The sequence below is a fragment of the Paralichthys olivaceus genome, chromosome 10 (genome assembly GCF_024713975.1).
Source record: "Paralichthys olivaceus isolate ysfri-2021 chromosome 10, ASM2471397v2, whole genome shotgun sequence".
NCBI classification, from domain to species: Eukaryota; Metazoa; Chordata; class Actinopteri; order Pleuronectiformes; family Paralichthyidae; genus Paralichthys; species Paralichthys olivaceus.
In genome coordinates, this window is record NC_091102.1 from 24,322,982 (window position 1) to 24,342,384 (window position 19,403).

The 19,403-nt window shown below is 43.8% G+C and overlaps 1 protein-coding gene and 1 long non-coding RNA gene across 2 annotated transcripts; both read left to right on the top strand.

Moving 5' to 3' along the window:
- Nucleotides 1–13,121: 13,121 nt before the first annotated feature.
- LOC138411947 (uncharacterized) lies at nt 13,122–13,946 on the top strand. Its single transcript, XR_011244440.1, has 4 exons — nt 13,122–13,255; nt 13,495–13,575; nt 13,680–13,766; nt 13,875–13,946. It is a non-coding gene; the product is annotated as an uncharacterized lncRNA (long non-coding RNA).
- Nucleotides 13,947–15,250: 1,304 nt separating this feature from the next.
- Nucleotides 15,251–17,830, top strand: LOC138411865 (uncharacterized). Its single transcript, XM_069533133.1, has 3 exons — nt 15,251–16,301; nt 16,399–16,534; nt 16,703–17,830. The coding sequence occupies exons 1-3, from the start codon at nt 16,191–16,193 to the stop codon at nt 17,761–17,763; spliced, it is 1,308 nt and encodes a 435-aa protein (XP_069389234.1). The 5' UTR covers nt 15,251–16,190; the 3' UTR covers nt 17,764–17,830.
- Nucleotides 17,831–19,403: the final 1,573 nt, after the last annotated feature.

Below are 19,403 nucleotides of genomic sequence, written 5' to 3' on the forward strand. Positions count from 1 at the left end.
AAAGAAATAAAAAACAACCACAGTGCAGGATAATACCGTGAGTTTTCTCCTGTGTCTAGATGGTAAATCAAAACCAATACAACAAATCAAAACCAAAACTTTATACAACATACTAATAGCTGAACTTATCCAAAAACCGTCAGGTGAACAAACATGGTCCAAAACCTTTCACACAAAATCTACACAACATATGGATAAACTTAGATCTTAAATGCATTCTCCCAGTCATTTTTAACACAGATTTCAAAATAAGGCACAGGAGAATTTTCACGAGCATTGTCCTGCACGAAGTACACAAAGATACATTTTCAAGAGTATGTACTGTATGTGGAATAGAAGAGTAAAATCTAGAACATATGTTTTTGAACTGTACCGCGCTCAGAGCTTTTAGAAAATACATATATAAACTGCTGAATGAAAAATGCCATCCGACGGGAGTAGACGAACCACATTGGGACTGGACTTAGTTGTTTGGCCTCCCTAAGGGAGAAAAGGGACTTAAAAATACTCAACCAAACACTGTTTTGGCTTTTGCAAGGCAAGCAGCCCTCCTACGGAGAAACTACGCCATTCATGAAGGAAAGAAAGTGGACATAAAATCCCTATGAGAGTGAGCATTCATCAGATTTGTTTCTAATCAAAACACTATTTTATTCATCTTTTATTAACATATCATTTTCAAATTTTCTTATTTGGAGAGAGCGATGAAAGAGCAGGGAGTTTACTCTGCATCAGGGAAAAAACTGGATATGAAACACTGACAATATTGCTGAAGGTCATTTTTGAAAATTGTAATGATTTTTTTCTTGCAATGATATATATATGTGTGTTTTCTATACAGAACCTTCTGTCTCTTCTCTCGGGAGGTCTGTGACAGAGTCACTTAGACCTAAAAAACTATGCGTCTGTCATCAAGGTAGACAGAACCCGGAAGCACAACCAAAAGTACAGACGGACCGGGAACAGTTAGAAACACAGCCAGAAGCACAGCTGGAGCGGGAACAACCCGTGGGCAGAGACTGAGGAAGGAGACGAATCTCATCTGGATCCTGAGAGACTGGAAAGGTTGGAACTGCTGCAACAAGTTTTGAAAAAAAAAATGGATGAAGGAAACTTTTTAGAGTCTTTTGGTCTGTCTGATTTAGAGTAGGTGGTAGAACAATTGAATCAAATCTCCCCAGCTCCTCTGGTAGATGTAGCTGATGCTAATGTAGGTGAGAACTATCTTCAGCATTTAGAAGACACTCTGCTACGTCTTAATCAAATCACCTCCGAGCCGCAGGCTATTTCTAATACCAAAAATTATTTTCAACCTTTAGAACGTGCCCTCCTACAAGTGAACCAGACCCTATCCTCCTCCTCCTCCCCCTCCACCTCCCCCACCGCTTCCATCTCCTCCGCCTCCACCTCTTCCCCGTCCACCTCCTCCTGCTCACAGTCAAATCAAGCTCCAAATGTAGAGGTAATGGCGAGAAATGTCCAGCATGGTGGAGAGAATGTGAGGGGTCAAGTTGATCCGGCCGCCGAGCCTTCCACCTCCACCTCACCCAACATGGCGAGCGGTTCAACAATCTGGAGCTGAGACGAGTGTTCACTGTGTCCCCTCCCAGAAACATTCCGAATCTTGCTCAATTTTATGATGATGTCAGACGTCATGATGTGATACAGCTCGAGTTGATTGGTGAGAATGTTCAGAATCACGTGGCTGTGGCTGTTGAGGATGAAAGTGGTGACGCTATCCTACCTGCTTTTGAGGGCTTATTAGAGCAGTTAGTACAATCTAACGCTGATATTGCATTAGATGCTAGGTTGGAATTAGTTGTTCAGGTTGTGCATGATCCTAGAGGCGGTGTTAAACGCAAGCTGGAAAAAACTTTAGATTGCAAAATATTACGTATTAATAGATGGCATCTGTACATTGTAGATAATCTAAATGATCAGCTATGCTTTGCCATCAACCTGGCTCATGTGATCGATCCTCTACTCACAGATAATCAGGCCTTAGAACGAGGGAGGGAGTTGCAGAGACTTGCCGGTCTGAGCGATCAGACCCCCGTCGGCTTTAGTGACGTGCGCAAATTTGAAACAATTCTGAACCGTAAAAGAGTTATTTTTTACAGAACCCCAGACCAGCAACCACTCTCTCAATTTGAGACCGCCTTTGCCGATAGATCCAATCCTCTGTTTCTCTTTTTATTCCAGAACCATTATTATGGTATAAAAAACTTCAAAGCCTTTCTCGGGGTTAATTATGTGTGGCGGTGGGGTATGGTTAGGGCGCCAACTGCTGGACAACAGGGAGGAGTGGCTCAGCCGGTGATCCGACAGCTGTGCAGAATCAGGTGATCAGGGCAATCAATAAAAGCATGCTTGTAACCTGGTTCTGCTCTCTTGTAGTAGGCTGGCGTCCTGGGACCAGAGGAGCGGCAGACGCGTGGACGTGTGTGTGGGTTGAAAGACCCAGACAAGATAGTTATCTAGATATATATATGTGTGTGTGTGAGTGGTTGCCAGGGGAGGCAACCGAAATAAAAGACTTTACAAACGCCATTCTCTCCTCCCGTCCTTCCCCGGAGTGGGCCGAGTATCCCACATTATGTCTGTCATTACTGTTACAAAAGCTACCTGCAACCCTAAGCACACCAATGCAAAGGTCACTGCTTTGTCTGTAATTACCCCGATTGTACTAAGCAGGCACACAAACCTGTAACATGCACTGACTGCAACAGGACATGCCGTACGGCTCTGTGTCTTGACTGGCACAAAGCGTCTAGAGTAAGACCTTCGGGTGAGACAAGCAGCAATATTTGTGAGACCATAAAATAATGTCAGACATGCAAAAAAAAATTACTATACATCTCAAAGTAAAGTGGGCCAAGGTCACAAATGCATGCGGCCTAAATGCAACATCTGCGGAGAGATATTAGTCTCAGGCACTAATGATCATCGCTGCTTCATGCAGCCTCCGACTACGGATCACACTGAGAAATAGATTTTTTATGACTTTGAAACGTTTGTTGTTCAGCAAGATGTGCACAAACCTTTTCTTGTCTGCACCAAAACGATAACTGGCATAAGCTGGTCATTTTACGGATTAAACTGTGTCAGGGACTTTCTCCTGCATTTCAGGAGGCCCATGATCACTGTGTTTGTGGCCCATAATGCTAAAGGTTTTGACAGGTACTTGATCCTAAACACCATGATAGAGATGGGATTGCGACCTTCTCTCATCATGCAGGGTAGTAAAATTCTCTGCTTCCAGGACCCTGATTTCAATTTAAAGTTCATCGACTCTTTGTCGTTCCTCACCATGCGTCCCAGCGCCATGCCCAAGGCGTTAGGTTTTTCTGATTAGACCAAGGGTCATTTCCCTCACGGTTTCAGTTCAGAAAAGAACTTGCAGAATGTGGGGGGGCCTACCCTAAGCCGCAGGATTACTGCTTGGAACGCATGACTCCTCCTCAGCAGGAAGAGTTTTACGAATGGTACAGAGAGGCGAGTCAGGGTACGTTTATCTTTGAGAAAGAAGCTCTGAGGTACTGTAAAATTGACGTTGACATTCTTGCCAAGGGCTGCATCATGTTCAGAAAACAGTTCCTCAATGACACAGGTGTAGATCCTTTCAGTTGCATCACCATCGCTTCAGCCTGCATGAAGGTATTTCTAACCAATTTCCTCCCTCCTAAAACTCTAGCTATACCTTCGGCAGATAACTACAAACAACAGACCAAAAGCCACTCCCACGCCTCCATCCAGTGGTTGGAGTGGGTAGCGCGCAGCAATAATATTTTTATCCAGCATGCGTTAAACAGCGGTGAGAAGCAGGTAGGGCCTTACTTTGTTTACAGCTATGCAGAAATAGATGGTGTTGCTTATACTTGGGAGTTTCTGGGTTGCTTTTACCACGGTTGTCCCTCTTGTTTCAATCCCCGCGACACCTGCCCTCTGAGGTGCATCCCCTTTGAGAAGTTGTTCGCGGGGAGTGAGGAGAAAATGCGGGCCTTAAAATCTGTTCGCGGCATCCAGACGGTTGTCCTGTGGGAACACAAATGGACGGCTATACGCACGCAGGTGTTAAAGCCTTTCTCGAGACCTTCCTCCCACCCAAACCTCTGTGCCCTCGTGACGCTCTTTTTCGAGGTAGAATGAGCGCTGTGAGGCTGAGGTACAGGGCAGGGCCTAACGAGACTGTGCACTATGTAGACGTCACTTCTCTGTACCTGTATGTGAACTGCAGCTATGCCTACCCTCAAGGTCACCCTACCACCATCTACAAAGACTTTGATGCCCCTCAAAACTACTTTGGGTTCATTAAAACCACCATCCACCCTCCTAGAGGACTCTTGTTTCCTGTGTTACTACAAATCATCTCATGGTAAATTGGTGTTCACCCTCTGCCATACCTGCGCTGAAATGAACCATCAGACGGGTCCGTGTAGACACGACGAGCAGGCTAGAGCGTTGACGGGAGTGTGGGTTAGCGTTGAAGTCAACAAGGCTGTTGAGGTAGGGTATCGGGTGGGGAAGATTATTGAAGTATGGCACTTTGACCGGCGTAGCGATTCCATTTTTTCGGCTACATGCACACCTTCCTAAAAGAAAAGGTAAGCAGGAGGTCTCAGGCTACCCATCCGAGGCCGTTGATCAGGAGAGCAGAGAAAAGTACATTAGGGACTACAAGCTGCATCAGGGTGTACAGCTAGACGCTGACAAGATTGAGGTGAACCCCGCAAAGAGACAGGTGTCCAAATTGTGTCTCAACAGCTTCTGGGGAAAGTTTGTGCAGAGAAGCAATCTGACTCAGACCACCCTGGTCAGCGATCCTGAAGATTTTTCTCCGCTTCATCTTTTCAGGTCAGTACAGAGTGAAATATTTCAGTTTTCTGAACGACAAAACCGCGATGATTCAGTGGAATTACCACGAGCGGTGTGAGGTAGAGCCAATAATGTCTTCATTGCTGCATTCACCATCACTTATGCCCGTCTCAAACTGTATAGTTACCTGGAACAGGTGCAGGGAAATGTCCTCTACATGGATACTGATAGTCTTATCTATGTAAAAGAAGGGGAAACCCCTCTGAAATTGGCATACCAAACTAGAGACAAGAAAAAGGTGGTATTGCATGTTAAAGGTATCACCCAGACCAGAGAATGCTGTAAGCGTGTCAACTTTGACAGCGTCAGGGAGTTGGTGGAGGGTTACATCGAGTGGTCTCGAGAGGGCATGATTGAGACCCCTCAGTATAACATCAGACGTAATAAGAAGGGCTTTGTCTTGAAAAACTCCGGAAAAAGTTTAGAGTGGTGTATGACAAGCGAAGGCTCTTTAGCGACGGTACAACTCTGCCTTTTGGATATTAGTGTAAAATAGGAGGAGGAGAAAAACCAACAATCAGACAGATCAAAAAGAACAAAATGTCACACCTTGCTCACATGGAGGAAGTTCATTTTAATCCCAGATTTGCAGCACCATTTTCATGTATGATTGTGGGACCCAGTGGGTGTGGGAAAACTTATTTTGTAAAAGGTGTCATTGAGAATTGTGAACATGTGTTGAATGTTGTACCTGAAAAATATTGTATGTATTTATACTTCTTTTCAACCCATGTATGCTGAACTGGAGAATGTGAATAAAAAGATTAAGTTTGTTGAAGGACTGCCAGATTCTTTTGATGACACAGAGCTGTTTCCTCCTGATCAGAACCATTTGATCATTTTGTACGATGTTATTTTTCAAGCCTCCGACCACCCTGAAGTAGTCCAAATGTTTACTCAGTATAGACATCATAGAAATATGAGTGTTTATGTTGACGCAAAATGTATTTCACAGGGGTAAACACAGCCGTACCATGAGTTTGAACAGAAATTATCTGGTGTTGTTTAAAAACCCTCAGGATAAATTACAGATGAATATATTGGCGCATCAAATCTTCCCATAACAAAAAGCTTTCTTTTTAGAGAGTTTTGAAGATGCAACCAAAGAACCCCGCAGGTATTTAATCGTCAATCTCACGCCGTCCTGCCCAGAACCGTACAGGCTGAGGACGGGAATACTTCCTCCACAGTGGCCGGTCATATATGTCCCCAGAACCAAGTAAGTCGTCATCAACATCATCATCAACACCAGCATGTCGGTGCGTATAAGAAGAAATGCAGCCTTAATTAAGGCTCTGTACCATGCCATGCCTTGTAAATGTACACATTCTTGCTCACTCTTCCCCAGACTTCCTCCAAGCTCTGAGTGAGGTTGCACTGAATCTTTTAAAAGGGAACATTCCTCTGTCTTCTCCTCAATTCAAAAAACTGAAAAGATGACGAAAAATTATTAAAGTACTGTCTGATAAAAAGACTAGCCTCAACCATAAACGTCGAACCTTGATGAAACAGTGGGAAGGATTTATTTTACCTTTGCTTTCAGCTGTGGTGCTCATCCTCGGAAATTTAATAGGAGGACTTATGAATAGACAGTGAAGAAAAAGACATGTCTCTGAAAACGTCGCACAAAATGTTTCCGGTCACACTGCTCACTGCTGCAGAAATATCTCATCCTGATGAAACAAGGTCAAAAGGAGGCGCTGAGTGACTTTAACTCTGCAACATGACCAAAGAGACGAGCCGGCGGACCAAGCCCAACCGCAGCATAGCGACCATCTTCCTGACACACTGAGTGAGGTAGTAAAAAGCCTTCCCCCACGCAATTGCAAGAATGCAGAGTACATCATGAAAAAAATATCCAAGAGCAACGTGGCGTGGAATTCAAAAGGTGAATTTATCTGTCAAGGACAAACTATGAAAGGGTCACATATGATTGATTTGTTTAAAAACCTCTCCCTCCCTTATAAAAAATCCCAAACCTCACCACCTAGAGGCTGGATGAGTTTCTTAAATACACTGATGGAGCTCAACATCCCCTTATCCTCTGTGAATAACCCTCGAGCTCGCAAACAATATCGTCACCTCGCCTTTTTTCTCATTAAAGGCTTTATTGATCACATTCAGTCTACAGAGAGTTATTTTCACGAGATACATGATGTCTCATAATTATTTAAGATAATTCACAGTCTGTAACATTGATTAAACATTTGTAAAGAACAACTTCCGTGGTTAAAACATCTGGAGCTTCGATTTCTGATACACCTTCGATATTTCTCCACAAAGTGTGATACAGTCTGATCATTTTTTAGCACATCGTCGTCATACAGAAACAGAACTTGTTCAAAGGATAATCCGCAGGCCCTATGGCTGAGATAATAAATGCAGTGTTGAAAATTGAAGGGTGACAGGTCTCTTCTCCCGGTGAAAGCTTCATGGTGCACCATACCCAAAACTATATATTTCGGCATAGCCCCTGGAAAGAGATTCTCTTGGCTGCATATCCTAGAGTTTTCTGGGATAGAGTATGTCTTCACGTTGACGTGTGAGATGGGGTAGAGTGCATTCCCCTTCATTAAGGCTGCTGCATGACCCAATCGCATGACTGGGGACAGACGCTTTTTTGACAAACAAAGAGGCCCCCGAGTATTTTCGAAACACTCTTGTGTTTAACCCTCTATTAGGACTGTTGACATTCACTATAGAATTCATAGCCTCAGGGGTATCTTTGTAAAAAAGACTGGCGGAGAACTGACTGGCGAGCGTATCTCATGGTAGGTATCTCATGGTACCAAGACATGGTAGGGGCGTGTGATTGTGAGATCAATCTATCCCCAAAAATAATATTGCATTGATCGAAAATTGTATTCAGAGGGTAATTGATGAGATCCACCGCTGCATCGTTGGACAAACTGTACTGTCCGCGTTGGTGATTTTCACACGGACATGCAGCAAGATGTCGTTCAGATCCAGATACTTTTCACAGTCTCTGGGGATAAAAATTCGAATGGACCGCCGTCTGTGATAGCCGATACAGGGGAAATTTCGGTGTAGATTTTATCTTCGATGGAAAGCTGCGTCATAGGCGCTGTAAATAAATCCAGCGCAGCGAGGGTACATTCTGCGGATTTCTGATGTAACAGAGCCATGATTTTAAAGAGTTTGAATGTTCAAACAGAATTAAAATATGTCAGAGCTCTGGGGAGACTTCCTCTTTGCCTGCCTGCTTCTTGCGAATGATTTCCTCTTTTACTCACAGAGCGTTTTTTTAGAGGTGGTTGAGCTACAGTCACAAGGAGGTCGTCGCCTCTGTCTGTGCCAGGACCATAATTCCCCCCGATCACTCTTGTTTCTGAGTGCCGTTGACAATTTTCCCATCGTACGGCTGAACACGTCCGAAGCAATGCTGCTAGCAGCTTATTTGAGATGAGGTTTAGCTATCGCAAAACCTTTCTTCACCAAGGGGGATACAAAATGTTGCTTGGCTACCAGTAAATAATAAGCCGGGTTGAAATGCTGGGTACTGACTTCGCCGAACGTTCCCTTAACACTGATCGCTCTCAAGAGCGGTGCATAAGCGTCACCGACCAGCTGTGGATGTACTACGTCGCTATAACAGTACAAAGATAAAACCCAGCCTTTATATCAGTGGGGTAGTGAGCCAGCTTTTGATCAAACTTGAACCATTCTCCCGACTTTAGACCCATCATGTAAGTGGTGAGTCCCTTATAGAGTACGTGCGTCTGACCTCCAGCCTGAAAATCAGATCTTTTCTGAATGTTGCTATACACTAGATAAATATCAGAATTAATTCTTCTAAAATGACTATGCATCATTAACCTGAACTCTTTTATGTCGCTGTAATATCCCTCTGTAAACATTTGACGATGTATCTCACACTCTGTTGCCGGATGTTTGGGAAATTCCCTCCAGTAAAAATAGGCGTCATTCTCATGTATGGTATACCAACTGTAGGGGTATGAAATCTCTGTCAAGGCAACCTCCCACTGTCCTTCTAAATCGATATGCTGCGCTAAATCTACACGGTAACTGGAACTCGTTTTATCTTTGAAAACATGGCGGCTGGCGTTGGAGGGTAGGGTCAAGTAAAACCCAACACCCTTTGACCCCTACATGATGGAATGATGCTCTCGGCAAGCGCACAGTAATTCTTATACATTGATTATTTCAGATGCCTTGACCCAGCTATTGAATTTCTCAGGCCAGTTTTTCCGGCGTACAAAAACCTGTTTTCTACCCTTGACGGTACGCTGTTTCAACATTTCCTCTACGTGATACACCCTGTCTTTTGCCATGTTGACTTTTTGCAACTTGGCCTCATAAAAGGAGCCCTTGATAGGCTCTCCGTCATAATCTTGGAGTTTTTACACAGGGGGAGTACGAGGAATGCAGGCCTCCACCTTAAACACTTAATCTGTAAAACTCTGTTCATATTTTTTATCAAACACCCCTCTGACCTTGGATAATCTGACAAGATCACCCTTTTTAAATTTCATCTGCACCGCATCTCGGTGTCGGGCAGGAAACGTACCGTACAGTTTTTGAAACACTTGAGAGGCGTTCTTGGAGGTCACCTGCATAGGCGTCATTTTTATGCTTTTATGAAAGCTGTGATTGTAGCTTTTCACCAAATCCTGTAAAACGTCAAGGTTTTGCCTTGTGTTGTTAGCTGTAAAATATCTCCACATTTTAGTTTTTAATGTAAGGTTAAACCTTTCAATAACAGATGCCTTCAGAATGCTGGCTGTGGCAAAATGTACGATGCCATGTTTCTTCATCAAAGCGTCAACACTCTTGTTGAAAAACTCTTTACCGGCATCCGTTTGTAGCTTTTCCGGGATCTGACTGTCTTGGAAGATCGATACAAAGGCCTCCACCACCTCCTTAGTGGTTGTTCTCTTCAAAACACGTACGTATGCTTTTTTTGAAAATACATCTATGACCGTCAATAAATATTTAAACCCCTCGTTATGTTCCACCAGGGCTTGCATGTCACGAAGATCGGCTTGAAATTGGTTTAAAGGCCTAGGGACAAAAACTCTGTTTTCCGAAAATGTATTCTGGCTGGTTTATGCAGAGTGTAGGTATCCTGCTCTTATAAAAAATCTTTAATATTTTTCACACTGATTTTATCTCCCATTTCAGAAAATCCATGTCTCTTGGATCCCATTTCATCTACTTCTCCAAAACTAGCTGGATGGGCTGGGTTGTAATACACTCTTTTCATGACCCGTCTCACCGCCATCCTGCTTGCAACAAACTCTCAGGGTTTACTGGAAGACACACCACACTGGACTGCTTCTTTATTTCTTTTTTTTCTTTTTTATTGATTTGATTGTCTTAAGATACAAAACTGGAGTAAGATACATCAAAAGTTAAGATACATAAATGATAAGGAAACAAGGAGATGACTAGTCTTTTATCATCTTTAAAGCCTGAACTAATACACTGTGATCTAGGCTTGTTTGAAGAATGTTGTGTAATCTCATCAATTCACCCAGGATATTCACAGACGTGTTATTCTGCAAATGAAATATCAGTACATCCACAAACAAGATGTACAAAGTAAACAAATGATAGGGTGATATCACAAAAGAGTCCTTCATCCATTCTTGAATAATTTTTTCAAAGCTCTCTGACAAATCAGATGCACTCGTACGCTGTACCATGACTTCCAAGCTGCATGTCCAGCGTGAGAACGGACTCTGTCCATAATGTTGCTTAGTCGACTGATTTCTGTCACTGTTGTGACAGCGTCTCTTTCTGTTGAAACTCCGGATCTCTATCAGATGGGTGATGATCATCCGGTCCTCTACATAGGTTACAATTTTTCTCCAATAATTTCCCATTTAAAAACAAAGACGGACACAGCTGGAAAAAACGTATTCGCCTCTCCAGGTCGCTGTCACCATTCTCAGTACTTGCATGCTTGTGATGGGATCCTGGATGTTACTTGCAAATTTGAACTTTTAACTCCTGTAGTAAAGTCTGCGCCACAGTTTTGACTCTGCCGTCATCCTCTCGGATCCTGCGTGCAGTCAGGAGACACTGGATGGAAGGAATGAAGTGAGGGGTGAGAAGCATCTTCATTAGCCGTGAAAGTAGGTCTGGTAGGAGCCATCTTCCACATCTTCCACACATGGGTGTTGCACTGCATGCGTCGAGAGTTGTGAAGGGTGATGTGGAGCAGGTGGATGACGGCTGATTTTACACCGGTGAAGAAAGCCGACGACACCATGCCATCGATCTTGTCAGCCATGTTTTTGGGGTCTGCGGGAGAAGGAGCCGGTGAAGATGGTGGTGCCAAGATGTTAGGCGAGGAGGAGCGCTGAGACTCCCCATCTTCTCCAATTTCCTCCATTTTCTCTTTCCATGCAGCTACCGGCAGGTCTAACAGTGTCTGGAACACACCGCACTCTGAATTAAAACTCTCCAGGATAAAGTAATCCATAGGTTCTCTCTCTCTGAATGTCCAGAGAGTGGCGCGTAAAGAACCAGCGACTGGAGGGACAGGTTCTAGATAGCCAGACCACTTTGAAAGTGGTCTCGACCTCCAATCTGGGCTGTTTGGTGGCTACAGGGACTTCTTGATCCAGGGGAGACTCTGTCAGGCTGAATAAAGTGTCGTGATTCGGTATCACCAGTCTCAGCACTGCCCAGTCGTTGGAACTCAGCATCCCTACAGCACTCAGAGGCCAGTGTGTTTCATCATCATTCCTCTGATACAACCACAGCTCATCCATCTCGTACTTGAACACATACGTTTCTGTCATTCTCAGATGCGCACTTGTTTTAAAGGAATCGTACAAAGTGATTTCACACGCCCCCTTTCTCTCATTGGCTGTTTTGCCAATTTATTTTTTTATTTTTCTGCATCATTTGACCTATTTGGGCCTCTGTCTGTGGAGAGAGGCAATACCTCATATACAGATAACTTCGGGAATACAGAGAGAGGGCTTCATCTTCTGCATAATAAAGCACACTTTGATCTATTGTTTAGGAAAACTGTTTTAAGTGTCATATGTCTGTCCCTTCACTTGTCATGTGTCCAAAGTCATCCCCTTTCCTCACCCCTCCCATCCTTAATGTATAAAACCTCAGTCACTCACTTTGTTTAGTCAGGGCAACATTGAGTCTTATACTTTCTCTATCTGTTAATTGTTTTCCTTCCTTGCGCAAAGAAATCAAGATACGGTCTGTGGTTCTTTTTTTACTCTCTCATTAAGATATTAGGACAAAATATTCACAACACTGTGTGGATGTGCAAATTGTGTAATTATTCCTAATATATATTTGTAAATATTACTCTAAAATCTGTATTGTACTTTGGACAGGTGATAATGAAGAAGACATTGAATATCTTCCCTGGACAACAGACAGTATCCTTCAGGAAGGGTCCATCTGGAGATCTGCGACAGGATCCCAGTGATGAGGCCATGAGGATCAAAAACAATCCCTCCCTTCAGGACAAGTCTGCCCCTCAGAGTCACCAGACGTCGGCTACACCATCTTCCTCGTGAAAAAGGTTGAAGAGGAGGAGGAGAGAGAGGGGACCTTCAAGCCCCAGGGACATGCCAAGGAGAGCCTCCTGTCATTTCTGGACTATACAAGTAGCTTCCAGGACATCATGGACCTGCGGGCGTACCTGTCCTCCAGGAAGCCTTCCTCACCAGTGGCATCTGAGGGGGACAACATCGTGGGCTTTGGAGCCAGGGCCAAAGACACTTGGAGGAAGATCTTGGAACAAGAGCTGACGGCTATGCTGCATTTATCCTGGGTGTAAAGTGCGTCAAGAACAGTAAAATGTACAACTTCTGAGCCAACAAAGGGCTGAGACCTGTCCACCCCCTGCAGAAGTCCCCACAACATTAGCCTCCACCTCGCTGGCATCTACCACACTTGGTGAATATGCACACTAGAAATAGAAATATAGTTTTTATGTCTGCATTAAATGTACCTAACAATTGATTAATGTGACCGTTCAATCTCCTAGTGATGGAAGAGGACGTTGAGCTGGAGAAAGAAATGCTACATCTATCGCCATCTCAATATAACATTGAACCAAGTAGGTGGATCGAGTGTATTAAACAGTTTGACATTTAAAATGACTTCCATCAAAAGTTTATTTATTGATGATAACAGTCTCACATCCTTTGTGCTTTCAGGGCCTTCAGCAGTACTTCCCAAAGTCCCAACAGGTTTTTCTCCCCCTGAGTGGAATAAGAGTGCTGTGTTGTCCGCAGACTTGACCATCCATGAATATCCCATTGGTCAACGCGTGTGATGTTTCGGCCATGTTCCGGCCTGTTCTGATGCCTGTGTTCTCCCATGAATTTAAGGAACACATGTGTCAGCAACGGTGGTAAGTGTTTTTTGATTTCTGCATGCTTTTTTTTGACTGTTATTCAAGCATTTGGCATGTATGACACAGTAGATTTGATATTCAATCTTAGATATAGCTTGGCATGCAACATCTTTGATAAACAGATGGTTTGTTTTCTATTATATTGTATTGTAGCTCAATGTTGTAATGCCGCTCCCACCGTGCATGTAAAGACAGATTTACGGTGTCAGAAAAATGACGCAAAGGTTTCTTTACAGCACCAAGAGCTATGGCAACAACTGCCACTGTGTCCAGATGTGGCGAGACGGTTGAACCCACTCGGATTGCTTCAGAAAAAGGTGATGGTATTTATTTACCTCTTACTTAAAAGTACCCTGAATGTGTACAAATTGTGAGATTGTTTTATTTATTTATTTTTCTTCATTTGATTCCATCGCCACAGCCAAAACCACCTTGCCAGTCCCTCCTCAGCTCCTTGCTATTGCTGCTCAACTTGGAATAGAACAAACACCTAATGTGCAGAGCCAAAGTAAGAAACAAATTAACATTGTCAGACCTAGTATTAATAGTGTCCTGTAATGTTATCTAATAATGACATCGGGTAACTGTTAAATTGAATTATCTTTTGATTTCAAAGCACATGGACAGCTTGTGCCGCAGGGATCATCTGTAGAGCTCGAGAATAAAGCGGATCCATCTCTTTCGGAAGGTAAATATTCAATTAATATTATGAAAGAGAAGAGCTCAATCGTGTGTTCATTTTTTTTATGTGTTCATTTTTTTGTATTCCTTGTCCTAGATGCTTCATCGCAGAATGTGGATCCTGTGGAGGCACAAGGGGACACCGTCCTTGATGAAGGTAGGATTTTGTTGTCACATTATTTGCATTACATTTAAAATTTGCTCTCAGCCTGAGCTCATAGACACCATCTCTGAACTGCCCTCACCACATTACTTCCATCTTCATCCATTTTTCATTTGGAAGCCAGAGCATGCAATCATGGACAGGGTGAGGAACAACTACAAATTGCCTTGCCTTCATGGTTGTACTAAACCACTGGTAGCTTCTAGTGGCACTGGAAGGCCAGGGGTCATAGTACGCATCACTGGCCAGTACTACATTTTAGCTTCACGACTCACTTGTAAGGTTTGTAAGAAGTACTGGCACGCGGATAAGCCCCAATGGCTGGAGATGTTACCACAGTGCATCAGCGGCATTGTGCCAGCATTCCTGACATTTAAAAAAGCCATCTGTAAATCTGTCATGGATGAGCTCAGACGCAGTGGCAGATCAGCGGACGATATGAGCAAGCAGCTGACAGAGGTGCTTCACCTTAAATATGAAAGAGCTCATTTGGCCTACCTCTCGAGTGTAAAGAACATTAGGGATGGTGAGGCAGGGGTCTATGGTCAGAAAACCATCACTGGGCTTCTTAGACAGGTGGACACTCCTGCTCAGTTTGGAGATTATGCGGATGGCGATGGCTGGTGTGGTGTGTCAATTTCCTCACACTATCTGGTCGACTGCCTGGTTCAGGAGTATAGGAGACAGGGACACCTTCTCACCCTTCTGCTGCAAGGGACTTTTGGATGGGCTTTAAGGGCAGATCACACCCGCAAGGTGGCAAGGAAGGTGGTGTTGTCATCAGGCACCATGTCCTCCTATTCCATCATGAATGAGAACTGGATGATCCTGAGCTGGGTAATGCTGCAGTCTGAGTGTGACCGGTCCCTGAATCCATTGTACGAGGGTCTGGATCGACGCTACACTGCAGCAGGAGTGGAGAAGGCAAACTACCAGTGGGTGGACAGATAAACAGGAGCGGTTCAGATTGTCAGCAAAATATTACATTTCTATTTTTAAAGTATATTTCGGTGTTAGGATGATACAATTTTCAAATTTGCTCAAATTTCAAATTCAGGTTTAAGTGTTTCACTGACACATTTTTTTCTGCAAGAAAAACATTCACAGTCATTCTTTTAAGTTGTATAACATTTATTTTTAATGTGTCAGGGACTGCTGTGCACCATTCAAGATCCTGGACCCGCGTCTCCATGAACACCTCCTATGGGACAGCTGGAGGACCACGGCAGCAATAGAGGCAGAGGCAACATCTGGGAACCTGGCAAACAGCTGTGCATCAAGACACAAGTTTAACAAAGACATAACAATCAAGTTAGACGTGTTTCACTGCATGCACCGTTTTTCCAGGGAGTGCGTGTCAGAGCATCATCCTTTGTACAGTTCCTTCTGCCAGTTTCTCTCAGCTGCATTCTTTGTTGTGGATCAGAGGGACATGGAAAAGTTGAAGGAGGCATATCTCTCCTGCTAATCCCACCAAGCAGCATGTGAGAGAGCACTGCAGGACGAAGGTGCCACAGCTGAGAGAACTGCTGCGGAGAGTAGAAGATGTTCTGCATCATTTCTACTCAATGAAAGATGTCAACGATGTGCTTCTCTTTAAGCCCTCCATGTAAAAGGCATGGACGATTCAGTGTGTCCACATATTGAGAGGCTGTCTGAGCGACCCTGAGGTGGAGGATGGAATCCTCTACAGGTACGGTGGAAGCTTGCAGCTCAACTATAACAAAAGCAAAAAAGCTGCCGTACCTGTTTGGATCCCTGTGAGAGGCACTTCTCAGCAGGAGGGCTTCCACGCACACCAAGCCCGGTGGGTCACGGGAACTCGGGTTTCAAATGAACTTTTCCAGGCTCAGGCCATGACCGGGGTGGTGCGCTGGAACTTCCAGAGGCTTGTGGACCTAAAACAGCCGGGTGTACAACTTCCAGCTGCGTTCGACCCACTGATCATTGCACAGCTGAACTTAGCCTCTGTGAGTGTCACAGGAAGGGCAAAATATCCCACACTACTCCTCTCAAGGAGTAGTGTGGGAGAGGTTTGGACTGGAGTATGTGGAGCCTGGCTGCCGCCCTGTTGCCTTGGACTGGGACATGGACAAAGAGCATCACATCAGCTCAATTCCTGTTGCCATGGAGATACAGCCATCCATCCAGCTTGAGATGGACCACAGTCCTTCTGCTGAGATTGGCACAGACCCTCAGGTAATCCAGATTGGTCACTAACACTGAATCATGAACTGACTCACTGACTGACTCACTGACTCATAAACCATTATGCTAAATACTGTATGTATTTCAGGAACTCAGTGGCAGTGCTCAGGACCCCCCGATTGGAGCAGTGCCAATGCTGTCCTCACAGCGGTGCACGGAAGCAGGTGTCCAGACCAGGGAACAGACGGGTGTTAAAGCAAAAAGTCAATCTTCGATGGATACAGGTAATTCAAATTACTCATCTGCGATGCCTCATATCCCACTTTATTTCACAGATTTCATTTAATGATGCGGTTGCATAACAATTTTATTCAATTACTGTTTTTCACAATATGATTCACCTGAAATGTAGCAAAAGAGCAACACTTTCAACGTATTCTTTATTTTTACAGACCTGCCAGGGGTTACGCCTTTACCCGTATCCTCCTCTCCAAGGGCCAAACGCACTGGACCTGTTAAAACAGGTGGCCTCATCCAGGTTCTTGACCATAGTCGGTGGACAGAACCCATGAGGACCACCATTGATGAACTACTGATAAAGCACCATGGAGCTAAAGACATTCTGAGGCGAGTGGATGTGGACTATAGTGCCATGGTGCAGAGGGCGTGCAGGGACCCCAACAGCCTCCTTCATCCCACCACGTGGCAACATATATCAAGATATGTGAAACATGTTGCCAAATTAAAAAACACCAGCTCCTGTCTCAACACCAGCTCAGAGAGGGCATCAGAAACAAGGAAGCTGTGGCACAGTTTGACTACAGGCAGCCAGACAGTCAGTGTGCCCGTCGCAATTTTACCCCCTGCCCCTATCAGCCCTCCCCCCGTTGGTCTCACTCAGGATGACACACTTACCAGGGCTGCAGGGGCAAGGATTGTGGCAGTGGTTCTACAGCAGCAGCAGCAACAACAACAACAACAGCAGCAGCCGCAGACTCAGAGGAAATTGACCAGGAACTGCTTAGCCTGTGGCCAGCCAAAGTCCCGCTTCCTTGGCGATGGCTCTTCTGTTCATTTTTATTATCAATCTCCATCTGCTAATTATTTTTACTGCCCCACAAGAGTCTTCAAGATGTATGCTGACGAAGGGCTCAAAGAACCCAGAATGTCATTCCAAGACTTTGCTGCTTCTCCATATTTCCAGCGAGAACTTGATGCTGCCAAGAAGAGGGCTGCAGAGTGCAAAAGGGTCAGAGAAAAAAGAAGCGCCACAGAGCCTCTGCCATCCGGTCGCCTATGCAGGTTTTGTCACCAGCCTCTAAAGCAGGGCCCTAACAGCCCTCATGTCCACACCTGCTTCCCTGGAGTACAAGGGAAATATATCTACTGCCCCTCCAGAGTTTTCTCTTTCTTCAAGGCGCAGGGCATGGTCAAGGAGATGACCTGGAGCGAGTTCCAAGCTTCCCAATGGTTTGAGGCTGAACGAAATAGATGGATGGTGCAAAAAAAATGACAATGACAGTTGTTTATGTTTATGTTTATTTTAATTGTCAATTCTGTATAAAGAATAAAAACTATAAAAGCCAGAACACATTTGTCTTTGTGTTTTATTTCAATTTCATTCCAAACTGAGCAATTGATAACTGTTATGTTTAACATTACGCTGCCATTTATATATATTTAGTTTGTGTTTTATTTGTGTTATTATTTTTGTGAGCATGTTAGCCTTGCTTCAGAACTGTATTAACTATTTAATGAATTAAACAAGTGTACCATAGAATGGAAATGAGCCCAACAAACAGATGAAATAGAATTAAATACCATTTTAATTGTATAAAGTTCAAAACATTTGATAAAATCAAGAAAACATAAACTATATTTGCTTCTAGTGGGAATCAAACCCACTCCCCTATGTTACAAGGCTTCTGCAGCCATTCGGCAGCACCGGAGAGACGGGACACAGCATGCTGCAATCTGATTGGCTGTCAGTCCTCTATGGCTATACGCGACTGGCCCCCCTCCCTCACCTGTTTATAATGCATGAAAATCTAACTTAACTGATTAAAGCTTTTGACAAGACCAGTTGATGCAGTCGTAGATGCCGTTTTTTTGCCGCCGACTTGTTGATGCCTTTTGAGTACCTGTAGAGGGCTCCGATATGGATGATACCTCATCCTGTTGCCCCTCCATAGATGTTTCTTTAGTTGTCTGGAGTTATTAATGACAGATATCAGACTGATGAAATCAAGTAAAAATAAATGTTCTAATATAGTCAATATCTTTCATGTTTGCATGTGGCAGTGTAGATGTATTTCACTATATCTGAATGAATTTGAATTACTGTATTTAATACAGTATAAATTATGTTAACGACAAAGCAAGATGGACTATATGTTTATGTATGTGAATTTTTGTATGGTAAGAGCATGTCCTTTATGAGAACTATCAGTTATACAAACAATCATTTTGACCACCTTGCATTTCCACGGCTAGTCTGATTCACCATAATTATAGGTGATCTCCTCTCCTGGACTTATGTCACGTTTTGCAAACAAACACAGATGGGGCTTCCCTATCACTGTCAAGTACTTCATCTTGGCATTGGGATTCATATGGTTGTCATTTACGAGCCTTCCAAGTGACCCATCCACTTTTGCTGCATTACAAAAGCAAAGATAACACATTATTACAAATTGTAATTTGGCAATATAAATTTGCCTGACTTAGAAGCCTTCCCTCAACAATATAGTCTGAAAACTGGCTTACTGCCATTCCAACTGGCACGTGCATGGTCAATTGCAATCACCGATGTCTCAGCGTGCAAGAGAGCAGCATTAGGCCATGTCACAATGTGCCATATTCATTCAATTCATTCAATTTTTGGTTATGCATCACATGTGGAAACTGGGAGGAATCTCAGGTGTGCCACCGGGGAGCGGGTGGACACCGCCACTGTTACAGGTTGTCACTTAGTCTTTCAAATTCGACTTTAAGCACAAAAATTTTGCATGTTCAAACTTCTGTACTCGTATGTGTTGCGTACTTTAACAGCTATACCGTTTGTACCTTCATATATCAAAGGCAGGATTCATAGTTGAATAACTTGAGCTGAGTCTTGCAGCATATAACGAAATTCTCCCCAAACAAGGAAGA